Consider the following 19847-nt stretch of genomic DNA (forward strand, 5'->3'; position numbering starts at 1 on the left):
TTTTTTTTTTTTCTTCTTCCCCTCCTCCATGGGTTTCTGTTAAGTTTCTCAGGATCCACTTAAGAGTGAAAACATGCGGTATCTGTCTTTCTCTGTACGGCTTATTTCACTTAGCATCACACTCTCCAGTTCCATCCACGTCGCTACAAAGGGCCATATTTTGTTCTTTCTCATTGCCATGTAGTACTCCATTGTGTATATAAACCACAATTTCTTTAACTGGAGTATTTTTTTAATGTTTTGTTTAATTTATTTTTGAGACAGCATGAGCGGGGCAGGGGCAGAGAGAGAGGGAGACACAGAATCCGAAGCAGGCTCCAGGCCCTGAGCTGTCAGCACAGAGCCCGATGCAGGGCTCGAACTCATGACCTGAGCCAAAGTCAGATGCTTAACCCACTGAGTCACCCAGGCACCCCTGAGGATATTTCTTTTTTAATGTTGATTTTTTTAAATTCTATTGTCTCTTTTTTAATTCACTTAACTTTAAGTGTATAGAACACTTCAATTATTGTTGTTGTTGTTGTTTTTAATTTTTCCTGAAATCCATTCGTTTCAATTCCTGTGAATATTTTTAATCTTTTGCCTTCAAGACCTATATTTTTTCAAATAGTGCATTCTAGCCCCGTCATTCCTTGAGCATGGGGGTTACAGACCGAGTCAGGCTGCTAAATGAGGGCAGGCTGAAATAAGGCCCTGTGCTGTCTGCAGTCTGCAAGGAGTTTAAATTTGGGGAAAAGAATGAACCTCTCTCAAGGGAGAAGAGGCACAGAAGAGAAAATAGCTCTTCCGATATGTGTTTACTCTTTCATCAAAACTGCTTAGCAAAGCCATCCAGCTCCCATCGCCAGGCTGCAAAGGTACATACGGGTCGTGAAGGGGAACAGGTGCCTGAGAAGCCCTCATCAGATAACTTTATCTCTCTGAACATTTAGGAGCACAGAAGGCAGCTTTATAAGCTTCCTCCGAGGTGGTGACCGAGGGCGTACAAACCCGGCAAGGATATTAGTCATCCGATGGTGTACACAGACATAAACCATGCATCTCTTTCCAAACGGGACTGTGAGACACTTAATTCATGGTATCAAACCCATCTCACTTCTTATCGATTATTTACAACTAAAGCTCATTAAATCGCCAAAATATCATAAAAGGGGCAAGGAGGCAAAAAATATTGTCATGCATACATATGGCACAGCTTTTGCCTGCTGAGTCACATGCTGGAAAGCAAATGCAGCATTTATTTCCAGATACTGTCAGAAACAATAACTTAATTGTCCTCCACTGGCAAGTAGGAAGACAGAGCAAGCATACGCAACAGTAATGCCTGATAAAACAGAAACAGATCCACCGCTCTCTGCGGATCAAGCTCTCCCTCCCGCTCTCTCCCTCTCTCCTTCTCTCCCGCTCTCCTTCCCTCTCTCCCTCCCTCGAACACACACACAAACACAAACCCTCTCCACTCCTTTGTCTCCTTTATTTTTCTCCAAAGCCCTTCTCATCACCTTGTATATTATCTGTGGGTGTATGCATATGTGGGTGCATTTAGAAATAAGTGCATTTATGGTTGCGTTGCCTCATATCCCCACTAGAATGTAACCTCCTTGAGAAAAGAGACATCGCATCTTTTTATACACTGCTATAACCCCAGCACCCAGACAGAACATGATAGTCATTCCACAAATTGTTACTGAATGAATAAAACTACCCATGAACTACACAGCATAACCGGTTTTAACATACAAATGGTGCTTTTCAGGGGCGCCTGGGTGGCGCAGTCGGTTAAGCGTCCGACTTCAGCCAGGTCACGATCTCGCGGTCCGGGAGTTCGAGCCCCGCGTCAGGCTCTGGGCTGATGGCTCAGAGCCTGGAGCCTGTTTCTGATTCTGTGTCTCCCTCTCTCTCTGCCCCTCCCCCATTCATGCTCTGTCTCTCTCTGTCCCAAAAATAAATAAACGTTGGGAAAAAAAAATTAAAAAAAAAAAATGGTGCTTTTCAAAAAACGTTCCTCTAATAACCGGTATCCAAGTCAGAGATCCCAAATAATAATTCCCAGTAATATTCCCCCAATTTTTCCACTTTAAAATTCACTAACTTAAGCACGTGGGTGGCTCAGTTAGCGTCTGACTCCTGATTTCAGCTCAGGTCATGATCTCATGGTCTAGGAGTCAGAGCCCCATGTCGGACTCTGCAATGACAGCGTGGCGCCTACTCGGGACTCTCTCTCTCCCTCTCTCTGCCTCTCCTGTGCTCATGCTCTCTCTCTCTCTCTCTCTCAAAGTAAATAAAACTCAAAGAAAATTCTAAAATTCACTAACTTAAAAGTATGGCATACTTAATTCAGACAGTGCGTATTTCATGCATAAGTAAGTGTATGTGCACATGAAGGAAATGCCTTTGCTGATATTTTATTACGCTTCACATAAAAATGGACTGAATAGGATGCAATCCAGTGATAGAATCTAAGGCAGAAAATACTCCCCATGTAAAATATGTCATGCTCAAAATGAAAACCGGTCATCAGATTTCAAGCTTCCAGAATGAAAGCTTATTTTTAAGTAAATAATTAAAACACGATATTGCTCTGACAAATCCCCGTCTCTCCTTAATACATTCTCACTATCTAAAGAGTTTGGGTCAGAACTAAAAAAATTACAATTTAAAGCTGATACTCAAAGTATCCCCCTTTGACCCAAATGCTCACAACCTCTATAGATTATATTTTTACTGTTATTTAGACAACTCGCATACCTGTGACTTTAGAACCACAGGGTCTTCCTGGAAAAATCTCAAGAAATTTAAGGGGCACTTAGGTGGCTCAGTCGGTTAAGCCTCCAACTTGGGCTCAGGTTATGATCTCAGGGTTCGTGAGTTCAAGCCCTGCGTCAGGCTCTGTACTGACAGCTTGGAACCTGGAGCCTGCTTCGGGTTCTATGTCTCCCTCTCTCCCTGCCCTTCCCACACACACACACACACACACACACACACACACACACACACACTCTCTCTCTCTCTCTCTCTCTCTCTCTCAAAAAATAAACATAAAACAATCTTTTTTAAAGAAATTTAAAATAAAACTATCGTGATGCTATATTTCATGAGTAATGTCAGAATTCAATCCATAAACATAAGATGAGCAAGAAGAATGAAGAAAACTATGAATTTAGTTTAGCTTGAGTAGGAGCTCATTCCCCCATTCAGTTCCACTTAACTGTATGGGCCACTGTCTGCTCTTCGTTCTAAGAGTTTTTATTAATACCCTCATGAGAATGCCTAGGTAATTACTTCCACATACAAGTCTAAATGTGAAGAGGAAACTAAAGGTAACTCCATTGGTCTCTGGTATTACAGAACCCATCCCCAAACTGCATGTTCAATTGCTATAATTATAGCTGTGTCTATTCAACAACCGTCAACGGATTGGGGCACAGGCAGGATGACGTATCCATTCGGGAAGAAGGCACTGATGACCGACATGTTCCTAAATTACTCGAAAGTAAATGTCGCTTCTGGCCATCTCCTTACTTCCACTTCTTATGACAAATCTGGTTTGACCTTAGTTCTTTGACTTTCACAACGTGACACGAGTACTGAGCGTAAGCAGATCACAAGTATGGCACAGAGCTGTGAGGTAAAAAAATTCTTTCACATATTTCCCTAGAATTCCTCCAGGTTTCAAGTGGCTGCCCAAAAATCAAATTATTTCCACTTCTTTTTTTTAAACGAATCAAAATATATATTCTTCGGTTATCATGATGCGTTTCTCCCCCAGTAGAGATTCAAATCAATTAAAGAGCTACTGCCTCCAGACTGAGTTGCCCTCTGCCCCCCGCCCCCCGCCCCCCGAGCCACTGAAGAGACTGAAATGACTCCGGGTCAGAACAAAGGGGGATAAAGACATTTCGACACAATGAGAGTAACAAGACTTGAGTGCAGTGCGAATGTAAAATTTAAGAAATCATTTTTCTTGTGACATGCAACTAAACGCCCAATCTCACTATTTCATCAAGACAAGTCTAACTATCCTTCCTTAAGCAACACCCCTTAGGTTGCTGCTGCCTATTTCTGACTCATTTTCTCCCTCAAGCCATGATCTGACATCTCTTTAAATCTAATTTCACCCGCATAAACATACTGTGCACAGGGCACAAACGGATGTGTTCTTACTGACATCACTCCCTAGAAAGAGCAGTGATTTGCTGAACTGAATACATATTGAGAGTAATCTGACACAGACATTAACAACATTAACTCAAGAATGATATGAGAAAGGACAGATGTCAACATGTATGCAATGGGACAGCAGATCCAGAACAATAATAAAATATCTTTGAAATGCCCGCTAGGTTTCCCTGCAGTAATAACCAGCTACCTACACAATCAGTAGAAAACCCACCCTATAAATGCCCCGTTCAAGAAAACACCTATTTAGGGGCACCTGGGTGGCTCAGTCCGTTGAGCGGCCGACTTCGGCTCGGGTCATGATCTCGTGGTCTGTGAGTTCGAGCCCCGCGTCGGGCTCTGTGCTGACGGCTCGGGGCCTGGAGCCTGCTTCGGATTCTGTCTCCCTCTCTCTGCCCCTCCCCCATTGTGCTGGCTCAGCCTCTCTCAAATAAATAAATAAACTTAAATAAAACACAAACACACACCTGTTTAACCTACAGGTTCTCCAGTGTCCAGGAGAACTGGAGAACTGTAGTCATTGCCAGTGAGCTTAGCTGAGGAACTCTGGGGTCTCTCTGCCACTGAATATTCTCCTCGGAGGATGAAAATATTCCACTATCCAAACAAAAACTATGCTCATCCATTTCCGGCTTCTGAACCTTAGCAAGAATCAGGAGTCCTTCCTCAACCCACACCTACTCCATTCAATTCAAAGAACAGAGGATTTTCCTCGATATAGTTTAGCCTCGCTTCCTCCAAAGCCTGTGCACTACTAAGCTTTCATCCACATGCCCAGGGTCCCTCAGATGCTCCCATATCTGACTAAATCCTGCTCTTCCATCTAAATAATGATGACAGCGACAGTGAAATCTGTTGATCTCCTACTGCGCATCAAGTATTTTCCACGCGTTGTCCCACTGAATCTTCCCAGCTCATACTTAAGCTGCATTTCACAGTGGAGAAAAGCAATTCTTAAAGAGATTAAGTCACCTACACAAGTCACCCAATTAGGAAGTGGCAGAGGTGAGGCCCAAACCCAGGTGTGCGTAGCTCCAGAGCCTTAACTACCAAGCTCTCGTGTCTGTAGAAACAATTGAAGGGCTCTAAGAAGCATCACTTGCTCTAAGTGCTTCCTTTAACAAATCAGAGAATAAATTCCCCAATGACTAAGACAGGACCTCTTTTTGCTCCTAAGTTTATATAAACATATCACCGCATTTAACACACCTGCCCCCCAATCTTCCCTTGGCTTCCATGACTAACCTCCCTGGTTCTCTACCTGGCTACCATGCAGACTCTTCTTTGCCTGTCCACATCCCAAATGTCAGCATGCTCTGGGATACCACCCTTGGCCTCCTCTCTGGAGGAGAGGCCTATTCCAAGGCTTTGCGGCCTTTTTAAAGCAATGCCCCAAACTGATCAACACATCCCCCTAATTCCAGCTCTGCCCTATGTAGGACCCTCATTCCTTCAACTATCCCCTGGGCGCTTGACTTTACATCCAGGTCAAGCTCTAAGTAAATGACTCAAAAAGTCCAACGTCCTGCTTAATGTCCCACGGACCCTCTGTAGTTACCAGTATCCAAACTTTACTCAAGCCTTACTATGAAAACTGAATGTCTCCTAATAATCTTTAGCACCATCTCTCTTTACTCAAGCCAGAAACAGCAGGACACCCTGGATCAGATACACTCCCTCATGCTCCACACTGGTTTATCTCTAAACCAGTCAACGTGACCTAAAATGTCTCTGTTCCAGACAGAGCTCTCCATTCTGATGGCCACCCTCCAGGTAAAGTTTCTCCCTTCCTCTTGCACGAGTGCCTACAACAGCCTTCTCCTGGTTTCCCTGATTTGGACTCTCCTCATTGGTGACCCAACCTCCTCCTGCCCGTTAAGACCTACTATTCCTTTACAAGAGACCTGACCGTTTCACCCCCCACCCCAACGCTCCTTCCTACCTACCTCAGAGTAAAAGCGAGCCCATGGTAATGGTACCAAGGATCCTTCAAAAGCTGACCACACTGCTCTCTCCTGTCTGGTCTGTACCTCCGATTCCATCCTGCTCCCGGTCACTCTGGAAGAGCGGCTATTTCCACAACACTCTACATCCCTTTGAGTCTTCTGTGTTTTCTTCTGTTTGGAATTAATTCCTCAAACCAAGTGCCTTTTGAACTCCCTCTCATCTTGTAGACAAACCCTATCAGCACCATCAACATCTTCTTCCCAACCTACTACCAGTGGCATTTTTCATTTAGGGCATTTTCCAGGCTGTGCATGCCACTCTTCACCATAAGCCAGGTCTTCCTGGTAAGAGAGGTACAACTACAACCGAGGCCTCAAAGTGACTTTTCCCAAGGCTCAACAGCTAGTTAAATGAGCATTAACTTTCAGGGTGCCTGGGTGCCTCAGTTGGTCGAGCATCTGACTCTCGATTTCGGCTCAGGTCATGATCTTGTGGATGGTGGGATCGAGCCCTGTGTAGGGCTCTGCACCAGCTTTGGGCAGCCTGCTTGGGATTCTCTTTCTCTCTGCCCCTCCCCAACTTGCTCTCTCTCCCTCCCCACCCCTCTCTCTCTTTCCCAATAAATAAACTAAAAAAAAAAAAAAAGTGAGTATTAACTTTCTAAATGTTCTCTATATCAAAGTTACAAAACTGAACATGTATTAAATAATAGTTGCCTCACTATATAGGTTCATATTATGAGAAATGTCCACTCAAAGACTTAAAAACACATAATAAACCATCCATACAACGTCTTCTCTCATAGTACTCTCATATATGTGTGTTCAACTCACTATGGATCCATTAACTCATAAAGCAAAGCACGACATTCAAACCATCCTGAATATTCTATGGTTTTGGATTATTTATGCACTTTCCCCAGTGACTCCCCAGAGGACTTCAGTCTCAGCCCAGTACCAACAAATATTACCATCAGAGAGGTGTTATAATCACATAAAATATTAGGGAGAGTGGTCAATTTTATCATGTATGTCAGTAAGTGGGAGGTAATAGGAAAAGGTCCCAAACTTTTGTGCAATTTGAGAACTCTGACTTTAAAACTGAATTTGAGACTAAACATGCCAGAGAGAAATCAAAAGTAAGGAACATGTAATGAAGTTTTAAGTAGTTTAATGTGTTCACTCCTCCCACTCAGTGTATTTTAGTCCATACTTCTGACCATGTTTTATTTATATCAAAATTTTCAGCAATTCTATCAATAGCTAATAAAAAATAAAACATAAGAGAAAAACTTCTATAGAGGCCAACACATGGATTGCTTCAGTGGACAGAGGAGTGTTAGTGGCCCATTTTCTATTAAGCTAATGGTCTTAATTTGAAAATTGTACAAGGGGGCGCCTGGGCGGCTCAGTCGGTTGAGCATCCAACTTCAGCTCAGGTCATGATATCATGGTTTGTAAGTTCAAGCCCCCCATCAGGCTCTGTGCTGACAGCTCAGAGTCTAGAACCTGCTTCGGATTCTATGTCCCATCTCTTTGCCCCTTCCTTGCTTGTGTTCTGTCTCACTCTGTCTCTCAAAAATAAATAAATGTTAAAAAAAAACTTTTTAAAATAATAAATTAAAAAAATAAAAATTGCATCAAGGCAAGACTCAGATACACCAGGCTTGGTACCAACCTCCGCTGCTCTTCACCGTGTTCTCCCGAAGGGACAGTGAGGCATTCATCCATGTGTCCGTGCAGCAACCTGAGGACGTCACCACCAATTAGATACCCTGTAAGGATTGAAATTCAGGCACATTTGAACTGTCGTGGTCAGATGCCGATAGCCAGGCAGATCATCTGGTCCAATCTTCTATTTGCACAGACAGAGAAACAGAAGTTCAGTGAGGCTTAAGTATCTAGCCAAAATCTGCCTGCCGCCTCTGAGCGCAGGGTTCCCAAGTCCCACTGTCCGTGATGTTCCTGCTAGAAAACATGACCTCGATCCCAGAAAAGCCTCCGTTCCGCATACAAACATGGAGAGGCTCAGATCTGAACCTATGTAAACGAGGATGATCAGAACAGATGCAGAGATTAACCTGACACATAAACACTGCCATGGTCTGGCTCTAAGTCCCCCAACCCTGGAAGGTGAGAAGCCTCCCTATTAGCCTCACTGAACAATACTCTGAGGCCAAAACACTGGAGAAAACAACATCTAGGGAGCGAGCACATACAGCACACACAAATAAGCGAAAGGTGGCAGCACAAAAAAAAGAAAATCAATCTTAACACAAACTTCACTTTTAAATAGCAATCGAAACAAGATCCTTAAATGTCACGTATCTGCATTCCAGAATATTTTGACACAAAATGCCCTGATTAACAATCCGCTCATTATCACAATTCCAGGGATGACTGTCAACCATGGATCAAGGACAAGCCCTCTAATTGAAGTGGAGTTTTTTGGTTTTTTTTGTTTGTTTGTTTGTTTGTTTTGTTTTGTTTTGTTTTTTACCTTGGGCGGCTTCACTTCCTGAGCTGATTGGGGCCACGCTCCAGAGAGTCTGCTGGAAAGCAGCATCCACGTGTAAGCTGCCATTGCCGTAAGACAAATGCTGTGGGAGAGGCAAAAGAGGGCATCTCTTCAGGCTTTTCGAAAGTCTTATGACGTAAGTGTTTCTGGCAGCCCGAACTTAACACTGCCGACTTGGGAATGTCCACTGAGAACATCTATTTCGATCCTGTCACTCAGGCATTAAGAGACTAGTAGGAAAAAAAAAAGTGAGAGCTCCTATTTGACTTTAGGTATTTTTGAGCTTCATTCTAAGAGTGACTCACAGAAGCCACTAATCAGAAACACACACACAAAACTACTAAAATCAATTTATGCATTAAAACAGACCATTTTGCTTTTTGCAGTTCGCTGATGGACGAAACTTGACAGAGAGCGGTCACTCACCATTGAAACTATGATTAGTTTTTCTACATATCACACGGTGACAGTTTTTGGACGGTGAAATAGGTAAATTCTAAGGGACTTTCACAGGGTCCTTGGAGAACTTTTATCTGCAATTTGATATGACAGCCAGTAAGTGGCAATATTTCCTAATAGGTAGCTAACCAGCACCTTCCATTTCCTCCAAAATTCAGATACTACAAATTTCAGATTTTCCTTCTTAAAAATAGAAATGTACTAAAATATCATATTTCCCATTGAAGAGTCATAATATATGAGTTTTCAAATAATTAGTAAAGAAAAACAAAATTATGGGTAACCTTGCTCATTTTACTGATCACTACTTGGCTGATTCTAGAATTTCAAATACACATAGAACAACCACTTTTTCCTTAGAGTCATTCCGGGTAAACATCACCAATATTCCTGTAATGTTTCTGCAACACTTTTCCAATGCTGATGACAGCCTAAGCTTTTAAGGTCTTTAATTGTACCAGATTTTCCCCAGAAATCTGACCCTCTTCGTTAAATGAAGAACAATCACGAAGCAGTCACGGGGCGTTCCCGTGCTCCACGGGGCATTGAATATCCTAAACATACTCTCAAGTCACCGGCAAAAGCAGGTAAGTCACTATCTTTCTCTTGGGAACAAAATCAGAGAAAATTTTGACATTTGACACTTAGGTGGTCATCTTATCAATAATCTTTCGAATCAATAAGATTCAAAGTTTCCCTGTCGATGCATCATACTTAGCAATAACTTGCTCTGATCTTCTCGTCTTGGCTCACCATCCGCCTTTTTACAACCTTGTCACCTCAGCCTGTCCTTTGGACACCAAATCCCAGTGGACATTCGTTACTGAATTTCTTCCCCAATAGAGACTCCTTTAACTACTTACAGATAAATTCGTACATGCTCTGCTTCCATAACTAAGGAAGCCATATTTTCCTTCAGAGCAGTCACAGTGATGTAACTGTTCTGTGTATTTTCTTTCCCCATCTCATAAGCTATTAGACACAGGTTCACAACTGTATACCTCATATCGAGCAGCATTGTTCACTAAGCAAGAATGTGAAGAAGTCACCCAAACCTTTAAAATCAAAGTAGCATCAAACAAACAAAAAAATCTGAAGTTATTCTATGAATATTCCCATTTCAATGACCTGAGTCAAAGTAACAGCGCGCACACACACACACACACACACACACACACACACACATCCATGTGGATTTTACCAAACCATGAGAAGATGACTCAAAATACCAATGCCTATATCTTTATTTGAATTGAAGGGAAAGCTCATACCATATGATGATAAATTATCGTCATCTGTCAACACATCACGTTTCACTGAATATGCTATGTATTAAGCACTGTGTTAAATATCAGTAGGTCACATGCTGTACCCTAAGTACACTTATAACATGGAAGGGAAGGTAAAGTACGTGCATATTTTGAGGTAATACTTTAAGGTAAAATAAATATATGTTTCAATGTTACATGAACTGTAATTGAAGCGGTCCAGGAATTGAAACGAGACAGCACCTTGGCCAACGTAACCAGAACAGAGCTCGCTGCACTGAGCCTTGAGGACAGACAGCACTTGCACAAGAGAGAAGGCACTTGCACATTCCACATGGGATGAGAGCATGAGGGGCCAGTAGGACTGCTTAGTCTGGGCCTCACATTTCTGTGTTTAGAGATGCTGTCTCCGAGTAACTTTGTACATACATCGGATTTGGGTATGTATATTAGTAAGGTTAATGTGCTAAAGTAAATATTTAAAACATGCCAACATTTTTTATGAAACAATTTACATTTTGTAAGCCAGTTTGGAGGTTTTCATTTTTAATATGCCAGAAACCTCATAAATGGAAGTGGCCTGGACCTCTTTGTTCCTCTAAGAGGCTCTGATAAGGGGAATGTTATGACACAGAGAAGGGGGGTAACCAAAGGGACAGACATATGGGAACACAGGATACAGCAGAGAGTTCCATGTTGGGGGCTGAGACCATATACTTAGTAATACAGTGAGATATGGATCAGCAGATAAACAGGTACCAGAACATGGGAGCACCTTATGCTTCAGACAATAAGGAGCTGCTGGGGGCACTTGGGTGGCTCAGCTGGTTAAGCATCCGACTTCAGCTAAGGTCATGATCTCATGGTCTGTGGGTTTGAGCCCCGTGTCGGGCTCTGTGCTGACAGCTCAGAGCCAGGAACCTACTTCAGATTCTGTGTCTCTCTCTCTCTCTCTCCGCCCCCCCCCCCCCCGCTCATGCGCACCCCCCACCCCCCGTCAAAAATAAATAAACATTTAAAAAATTAAAAAAAAAAAATAAGGTGCTGCGAGGGGCACCTGGGTGGCTCAGTAGTTAAGCATCCGACTTCAGCTCAGGTCATGATATCGCAGTTCATGAGTTCGAGCCCGGTGTGGGGCTCTATGCTGATAGTTCAGATCCTGGAGCCTGCTTCAGATTCTGTGTCTCCCTCTCTCTCTGCCCCTCCCCCACATTCTCTCTCTCTCTCTCTCAAAAATAAAATAAGCATTAAAAAAATAATAGTAAGGAGCTGCTGTAGTGAAAAATAATGGGAGTGGGGAGGAGGGTTAAGATGCAATTTTCAAATCCTATCTAAACCTAAAGATAAATAATACGTACGAGAGGACCATAAAAATATGAAAGTTTCAGTCTGCTGAATAAAGTCCAAAAAATGTCCTTAAGATCGTATTGCAGCACACAAACTCAATAATGCCCACTCTTCTCAAGAAAATATTCTCTGGGCATAACTATTCTGGATGTCTCTAATTAATTTTGCTGCTTAAACAGCTAAGGGAAATCTAAAGACACACAACATTGTCAGACCTGTCGGATGAAATATTCAGAAAGCAGTAACAGTTGCAATTACTGAAACTAAGACGAGTTGTCCTTAAAGCAAAACAGATGTTGTCAGAGGTTGAAAGCAAAGTTGGCCTTAGGCTGAAACATGTAACTATTCTAGAATTTACATGCTTACAGTAGCATCAACCCACCAGCAAAAGTGGAGGGGCCTGGGGCCCCCTCCATTCCTTCATGTCACCGTGACCTTTGTGTTAGTGACTCTCCAGATCGAATACACACAGGAGTCAGCTGAGGATCTTGTCCAAACATGCATATTTGAACCCAGGAAGTGTGGAGGGGCCAACCAAGGCTGCTGGCCCCAAAACGGTGTTTTGAGTAACAGGACATTGTATGATAGAATCACAAAATCTCAGAAGTAAGAGAGGATATTATAAATCATCTTATGGGAGTTCTTTTTTTTTTTTTTTTTTTTAATATTTACTTATTTTTGAGAGAGAGAGACACAGACAGAACATGAGTAGGGGAGGGGCAGAGAGCAAGGGAGACACAGAATCTGAAGCAGGCTGCAGGTTCTGAGCTGTCAGTACAGAGCCCAACATGGGGCTCAAACCTATAAACCATGAGATCATGACCTGACCTGAAGTTGGACATTTAACCGACTGAGCCACCCACACTCCCCTATGGGAGTTCTTAACCAAAACTCCACTTAGAGAACGTCTAGTTTTCCTTGTAATCCTATGTATATGTTTCATGTATTTTAAAATATTGATGACAAGCGGTCAATAAGCTTCATCAGATTACCAAAGGGGTCTATGGCCCCTAAATTTTTAGGAATATCTGAATTCAACCCTTATGGGATGCATTCATTCAACACAAATATTTCTCTCTTAAGTGTCAGGCACCTGGGTCCTGGTGAGCAACATTCTGGATACATTAGCATCCAGTGACAGGAAACACAAGTACATAAGACATATCACCCCTCGGGCTTCATTTTCTCCTTCTGAGAAAAAATGAGGGGCACAGAATAGACGCTCTTTCCGAAAGGAATATTCTATGATACCATCATTGGAGCCACAGAGAGAGAGAGAAAAAAAAAGGCTCAAAGTAAATAAAAATGGTTGCTGCAAAATAATTAGCTTGAAAAGATTTATGATCGCTGTCCTTTTTAGTTATCAGTATTTTATGCAACTTGAGGAAATTCAGCAACTTCTTATGTAGTCAAAACACCTTGTCCTTCTTATGAGAAATTCAGAGATGGGTAGGGGAATGGTAGGGAAATTCTTATGAACCCGAGAATGCCTTATTTAAGCATCTGCCGACCACTCTTTAGATTGTGGGGTTCAGCTTTGCCTAATTACTTTCAGACAATGGCAATGTTTTCATGGATCTTTAAAAAATCTGTATGTTTCTATAGGTGACCTAATTAAGAAAAAATTAGTCAAAAAATCAATGTTTCCAATGCAAGTAATCCAACCCATGGATTGAAGACTTCTGTGTGTACCAGGGTGATCTGATGTCTTTCTAAACCAATAAAAGTTGTTGTGTATGCTTTATTTGTTCAGTTTGAAATAGATTCACAGTCAGCACTACCTACACGGCCATGTTTTCTTTATTTTAAGTTGTGTATCTGTCTTATATTTAAGCTGCTTTGTCAATTCTTCTTAAAAGAAAAAAAGTAAACAGTTCCAATAGGGACACAGGGGTTTTGTTTTTCTTCTTGGATATCCTGAAAAGAGGATGAAGGTATCATTCCATATGAGAATATGAAACAGCAAGTTGAGAAAAGACCATATTTGGATGAGCGGTTTGCAACAACTTATTTCTAGAAATAAGACCCCTTATTCCTTGGAAATCATGCGCAGAGAAGCAACATATGAAGTAGAGGGCACAGCCTGGGCTGCTTGGTGTCCAACACAGCGCCCTCTTCTGTCCACGGGGCACGGCTGCAGAGGACAGGGTGAAAATCAATCGTGTAAAGTCAATTTTACCCATTAGCACCCCAGCAGTTGTAAGCTTTATTAGAGTACCTAAAGCCCAATTCAGCTTAACCATCTCTGTTAGTGGAGGAAAACTAGATCAAAGGTCCACAGGCACTAATGACTAGAAAGTTATAAAATCAATGGCTGGAAAAGTTTATTTTAAGTAGTTATTTTTAACGGATGTGTTTTCAGCCAAAGTTATTAAATTATTTACTTTTAAACACATCAGCAACTTCTCAGAATGTGAACCTGGCTTTCCACGGTAGACCTCTATTTAAAATCAGCTATATTACTCCCTTTACTCCTGCCTTCCCGACTTCTTCTTCTTCTGGTTAAGTATCTGCAGCGTCGTTAGCCATTCTCCACAAGGACAAATCTCCCAAGTAAACAGTGATAGCAACTCACTAAGCAACTCTCTGGTTTGGATCAAAGAATTTCATCTTTTTAACACCCCTGTGAATTACGTTCTTTATTATCACCATATTGCAGGTGAGGAAAGTGAGGGTTTTAAGAAGTTCCGTGATTGGCCCAGGCTCATACTTACCAGACCCTACACTAATAAACAGATATTTATACACAGAGCCCATTTTTAGTTATTTAGGCGCAGTATACGGGTTATTCCAGCTACTGCTATTCCAAAATCCTTTTGCTCCCTCACTATTTACCCTTATCACACTTTCTCCAGATTCTTGTAATCAACGACAGCAAGAGTGTGAAATAATTAACCATCCCTATGCCCTATACCCTATACCCAAAACCAAAACTGTAACACATACTTACTGCCTTACAATATTCTTCTACAGTTCCCTATGTATTTGGTTCGCTTCTTCCACTAATGCTTTGAGGGCAGAAAGCAGGTGCAATGTGCCCTTGGTCTTTCCTGCAGTTTTTACGACACGCTAGGTACACAGAGATGAACACTGAAAGCACTGACTTCCTGCCCAAACAAAAGCGAAATCTAAACAGTCCGAGTGACCACTGTTTGTAGCTCGCTAAAAGCATACCAGAAAAGGAACCTGGGTGAACTGGCTAAACTGTAGCTGGAAAATAATTCGTGAATTTCATTTATCATGAGATTTATTTCTAAAGGCAAGAGAAGGTGAACCTCATGCATTATGATTATTGATACTATTCATCTAAGTGCTTTTGAAATCATACCTTATTCACATTCATTATCTGATTGGTTCATCCTAGTAAACTTGTGTTAAATATAAGCACCAGCATTTTGCAAGTGGGAAAGCCAGAATTCAGGGAGTTCAGGGAATTAGTGGCAGAAGGGATGCTAGAAGCATGGTCCCCAGTGAGATTCCGAGTTTTCTACTCCTTCAGTACCTAACAATGGCATCCCGTCAGGTAAACTCTGCTACGTCGTGGGAAGTACAAATTGTACAGCAAAAACATGCACAGTCATGTCCAAATCAAAATAAGATATGTATACATTTAAAAGCATGCAATGGGGGCGCCTGGGTGGCTCAGTCGGTTAAGCGACCGACTTCAGCTCAGGTCACGATCTCGCGGTCCGCGAGTTTGAGCCCCGCGTCGGGCTCTGGGCTGATGGCTCAGAGCCTGGAGCCTGCTTCCGATTCTGTGTCTCCCTCTCTCTCTGCCCCTCCCCTGTTCATGTTGTGTCTCTCTCTGTCTCAAAAATAAATAAACATTAAAAAAAATTAAAAAAAAAAAATAAAAGCATGCAATGATTACTTTTAGCTGCTACTGGTTTCCAAGTAAAATTACAACTCCAAAGATCTATCTCCTGATCAAGATGTACAGCACCTTCACAGACACAGCATGTGCATACAGCAAGGGCTTAATAAATGCTTCTTTGACAAGCTGACATGTCTGTATTATCCCAGAAGCATGGATGGTGCCCGCTTCCATCCACACTGGTCAAGAGACAAAAGGAGAGGAACACTCCAGGCCTCCCTTTGGCTGTTCAACATTAGATGTTCCACTTAATGTAACAGTCCTGTGAGTTAGACCATCACTGTTCCATCATTTCTTGGTCTTTACCATTACCTCTTTCCACAGAGCAAGTGAAACAAAACCGTTCTTCTGAGATACATCTCAAAATTGGAACGAAATGTGTTGATAAGCACAATCTGACTCCCAACAGCCTAAACCCACCCTATTTCCATGTTCCCAGAGCAAGGGGCACCAGCTACCTTCTTGATCTTAAATCGACTATGCAAAAAGAGTTTCTTTTCATTTATGGCAGTGGGAATACACTTTCTATAAATCAGTGTCTGCTTAACTGCTACAATGTTCCATTTCTGATTTTTATTTCTATCATCATCCACTGTGATGTTTGGAAGTTTTTTATATAAATATTCTTGGAAAGTTTATAATTTATACTTACTTTTTTTTTTCTTTAAGATTTATTTATTTATTTAAGTAATCCCTACAGCTAGCGCGGGGCTCGAACTCACAAACCCCAAGATCAAGAGCCACATGGTGCACTGACTAAGCCAGCCAGGTGCCTCTGTTGAGTTCCTTTTTCAACCTCAAAATAAAAAGAATACTTTGCACTGGCATCCTTCACACTTCCATTGATTTCACTCTTCTGAAAACTTGGGTGCAGCAAAAATACAATTTACTAAGTTAAATTAAATATATAACGGCCTCACCACAAAAATAAAATACACCTCCAATGATACAATACAAACTTCTTTTTTCACACTCCCATTTCTAACCCCCACCCTCTGAAACCATGCCGTGTCAATGAGAGACCGGAACTGGTTTTTATTTCATCTATTTCTCCTTTGTCAACATGGCACAAGTTCCTCATATACTAATTTGCTTTCGTACATGTCAAAACAGGTAATCACAATCCCCTTAACACAGCCTTCGGTGGGCACAAAATAAAGTCCGTGGAATTTTGAATTCCTGATTAGACTGTATTTGCATGTCATTAATAAAATAACCTGAGAACAGGTGCTGTCAGTATCATGAACACACAAACTAAGGGCACAAGGGAAGCCTGTCTAAATAAACCCGGGAAGCCACACTTGCACACAGGTCACATTAGTCCCTTACTTAAAGTTATTTATAACTCATCAAAGAGAGATACAGCCTTGTCTCTAAGCAATTTCGTTAGGGAATTTGCAGTCTTGGGTTTCCGGTGAAAACTTCATGGACCCAACACCCAACACCCGACCCCTCCTGCCACACTTACCAGGTACCTCTCAGAGGACACACTGACTAAGATGAGGTCATCTCCAACGCGCACCTTTTCTCCTTCCGACCTCTGCTTGGACGCAGGATGAATAGTCCACCAACAAGCCTCACCTGCAGGACGATTGGAAAGGGGAAACACGAAGAGATGCCTCTTATTTTAAAATCGATTTTGTCTGCCAGCACCTCCAAAATGAAAGAGTCTTTCATAAAATAAGTCTTCAAGTCGGTCTCCCGATAAATAAATAAAATGGTTCTTCTCACCCAGCTTTCAGAAGTTTGAAAGTTCACTTGCAGTTTACTGCAAGTTCATCTGGTAGACCACGCAACTCCAAAGACCGAGGCCAAATTAGCTTAGGGTAAAGACATGGCCAAATGCAATGGAACCCGGTTGTGACATTCTGGGAAGTTTGGTGTCTCCCTCCCCACCCCGCCACCCCCCACACTGAGAATTGCTTACAAGGTATTTATTTACGCTACCATATGGTCAAATGTACCAGTCATGCTGGTCTTACTGCATTCCTTCTATAATCACATGTTCCTTGCTCTCTGTAATAACCTCTAGTTTTCTGGCACATGATTTTCAAAAGGACTTGGCATTTGCAACGTGACAGTTGCATTATAGCATTTTAAAAACTCTGTACTTTGGGGGGATGCTAATTAAAAGTAGATGCAAAGTGTTGTCACTGAAATGTTACTATCCTGTGCCTTGTTTTATTTTTTATTTTACTTTTTAAAAAAATTTTTAATATTTATTTTTGAGAGAGAGGTTGAGAGAGAGTGAGCACAGGAGGAACAGAAAGAGAGGGAGGGAGACACAGAATCCAAAGCAGGATCCAGGCTCTGAGCTGTCAGCGCAGAGCCCGATGCGGGGCTTGAACTCACGAATCATGAGATCAGGACCTGAGCTGAAGTTGGATGCTTAACCAACTGAGCCACCCAGGAGCCCCTTATTTTTTATTTTCAAATGTGGTAGTTTCTACTTAACTAAGGGTAAAATATAAGAGAATCCTACTATAGAAGGATACACCTTAAAAATATCTGGGTACACATTAACTCAAATAATTTCTTCCAGAACAAGTCAAGCATAAGCCTCCTGAGCCACACATCAATCCATTCTTCAGCCCGATTAGCTAAAATATAAACTTAAGCAAACAATTCCTCAATGTGTTTAAAGGTCCTTTTAGGGGCGCCTGGGTGGCGCAGTCGGTTAAGCTTCCGACTTCAGCCAGGTCACGATCTCGCGGTCCGTGAGTTCGAGCCCCGCGTCGGGCTCTGGGCTGATGGCTCAGAGCCCGGAGCCTGCTTCCGATTCTGTGTCTCCCTCTCTCTCTGCCCCTCCCCCGTTCATGCTCTGTCTCTCTCTGTCCCAAAAATAAATAAACGTTGAAAAAAAAAAAATTTTAAGTTCCTTTTAAAATCTAAATCTAAGTTCTATCCAAAATTGCAAGTAGGGTTTTAGTGATCTCTGTTCTCTAATACTCATTCTGCCCCTTTGACCAGCTTTATTATTTTTCAGAACACTTATTTTTTTCTTCTTCACCAATTCCCCAATGCCACAATAAGTTCCATAACAGCAGGAGCTTTGTGTTTTTGTTCACCGGGGTTTCCCCAGCTGCTACTAGCATATTGTAGGCACTAAATAAAAATTCACTTTGCATAAATGTGTAAATTAATCATCAAATACCACTTCTTAAGCATTCTTACAGCCAACATGTCATGTGCCCTGAGATGCTTTCCTTATATGGACCACAGTCTTACGTGAATGTCACCTTGCAGGGTTTTTTATCTTTATTCACTCAATTCACATTTTTAGGGTTGCAGGGAGTTTTTCATTCATTCACTCAAATGTTTATAAAGCAACCACACTCTGTCAATCACTGCTTTAGAAGTTGGGGATACACAGTAAACAAGGAATGAAAAGTTATCTGCCTTGTGAGTTTAATTCACACAAGGCAGGCAGACAACAAGCAATAAATATAATAATTCAGCAATTCAGATGATGTAAAAAGCTACGGGAACACAGTACACCATAAAGGGATCACACACTGGCAAAGGGACTGCCTTATTTTGTTGTTTTGACGATTATATAATCATCTCAGTGTATGAAAACAAACTCTAGATCGTACATGTCTTTGACTCTTTTTGAGAGAGACAGAAATAAAGACTTTTTCATGTCGATGTTGCTGAAGTAAATTAAAATGAGGAAACATTTCAAAACTAGCAAAAATGCAGAGAAATGATCAAGCTTCTAAAAATAAAAATAATATTCCTCGTTTTGGTGCCTGGGGTTCTGGAATCTGTCATGCATGGTGATGTGTTGGTCTATGAAAAGTTAATTAGGTTGGTGAATATTTATCTTTATCCACTGGTTGTCTGTGAAAATTTTAGAAGGTGGTATTTTATTTTATTTTTTAAAATTTATTTTATTTATTTATTTTGAGGGGGAGAGGGGAGAGGGAGAGCGAGCAAGAGAATCCTAAGCAGGCTCCACACTGTCCACGCAGAGCCCAATGTGGGGCTCAAACCCACAAACTGTGAGATCATGACCTGAGCTGAAATCAAGAGTCAGTGGCTTAAATGACTGAGCCATGCAGGTGCCCCTGGGAAATTATTTAAAAAGGAGGAAAGGGGAGAGGTGTGAGGGGATAGCTTGATCCCTCCCCTGAGAGAAAGTACTCAATAAGACTTGGTCTGTTTCCTTCCTTTGTTTTCTACTTGGTCTTTATTTTTATTTTTAATTCCAATTTTTCATTTAATTCCATAAAGTTTTAATTGGTTTATTTTTA

General features: G+C 41.7%; 1 protein-coding gene across 13 annotated transcripts in view; it reads right to left on the bottom strand.

Annotated features, from left to right (window-relative positions):
- RYR2 (ryanodine receptor 2) overlaps positions 1-19847 on the bottom strand; it is a 768472-nt gene that overhangs the window by 430850 nt on the left and 317775 nt on the right. For all 13 annotated transcript variants that reach the window (XM_040464903.1, XM_040464902.1, XM_040464892.1 and 10 more), the window contains 3 exons: positions 17060-17172; positions 8626-8725; positions 7804-7900 (listed from right to left, as the gene is read on the bottom strand). In XM_040464903.1, coding sequence (XP_040320837.1) covers positions 7804-7900; positions 8626-8725; positions 17060-17172 — 310 coding nt within the window. The remainder of the gene's footprint in view (positions 1-7803; positions 7901-8625; positions 8726-17059; positions 17173-19847) is intronic.

This window comes from Herpailurus yagouaroundi, unplaced genomic scaffold (assembly GCF_014898765.1).
Source record: "Herpailurus yagouaroundi ecotype Mexico unplaced genomic scaffold, PumYag 530, whole genome shotgun sequence".
NCBI lineage: Eukaryota > Metazoa > Chordata > Mammalia > Carnivora > Felidae > Herpailurus > Herpailurus yagouaroundi.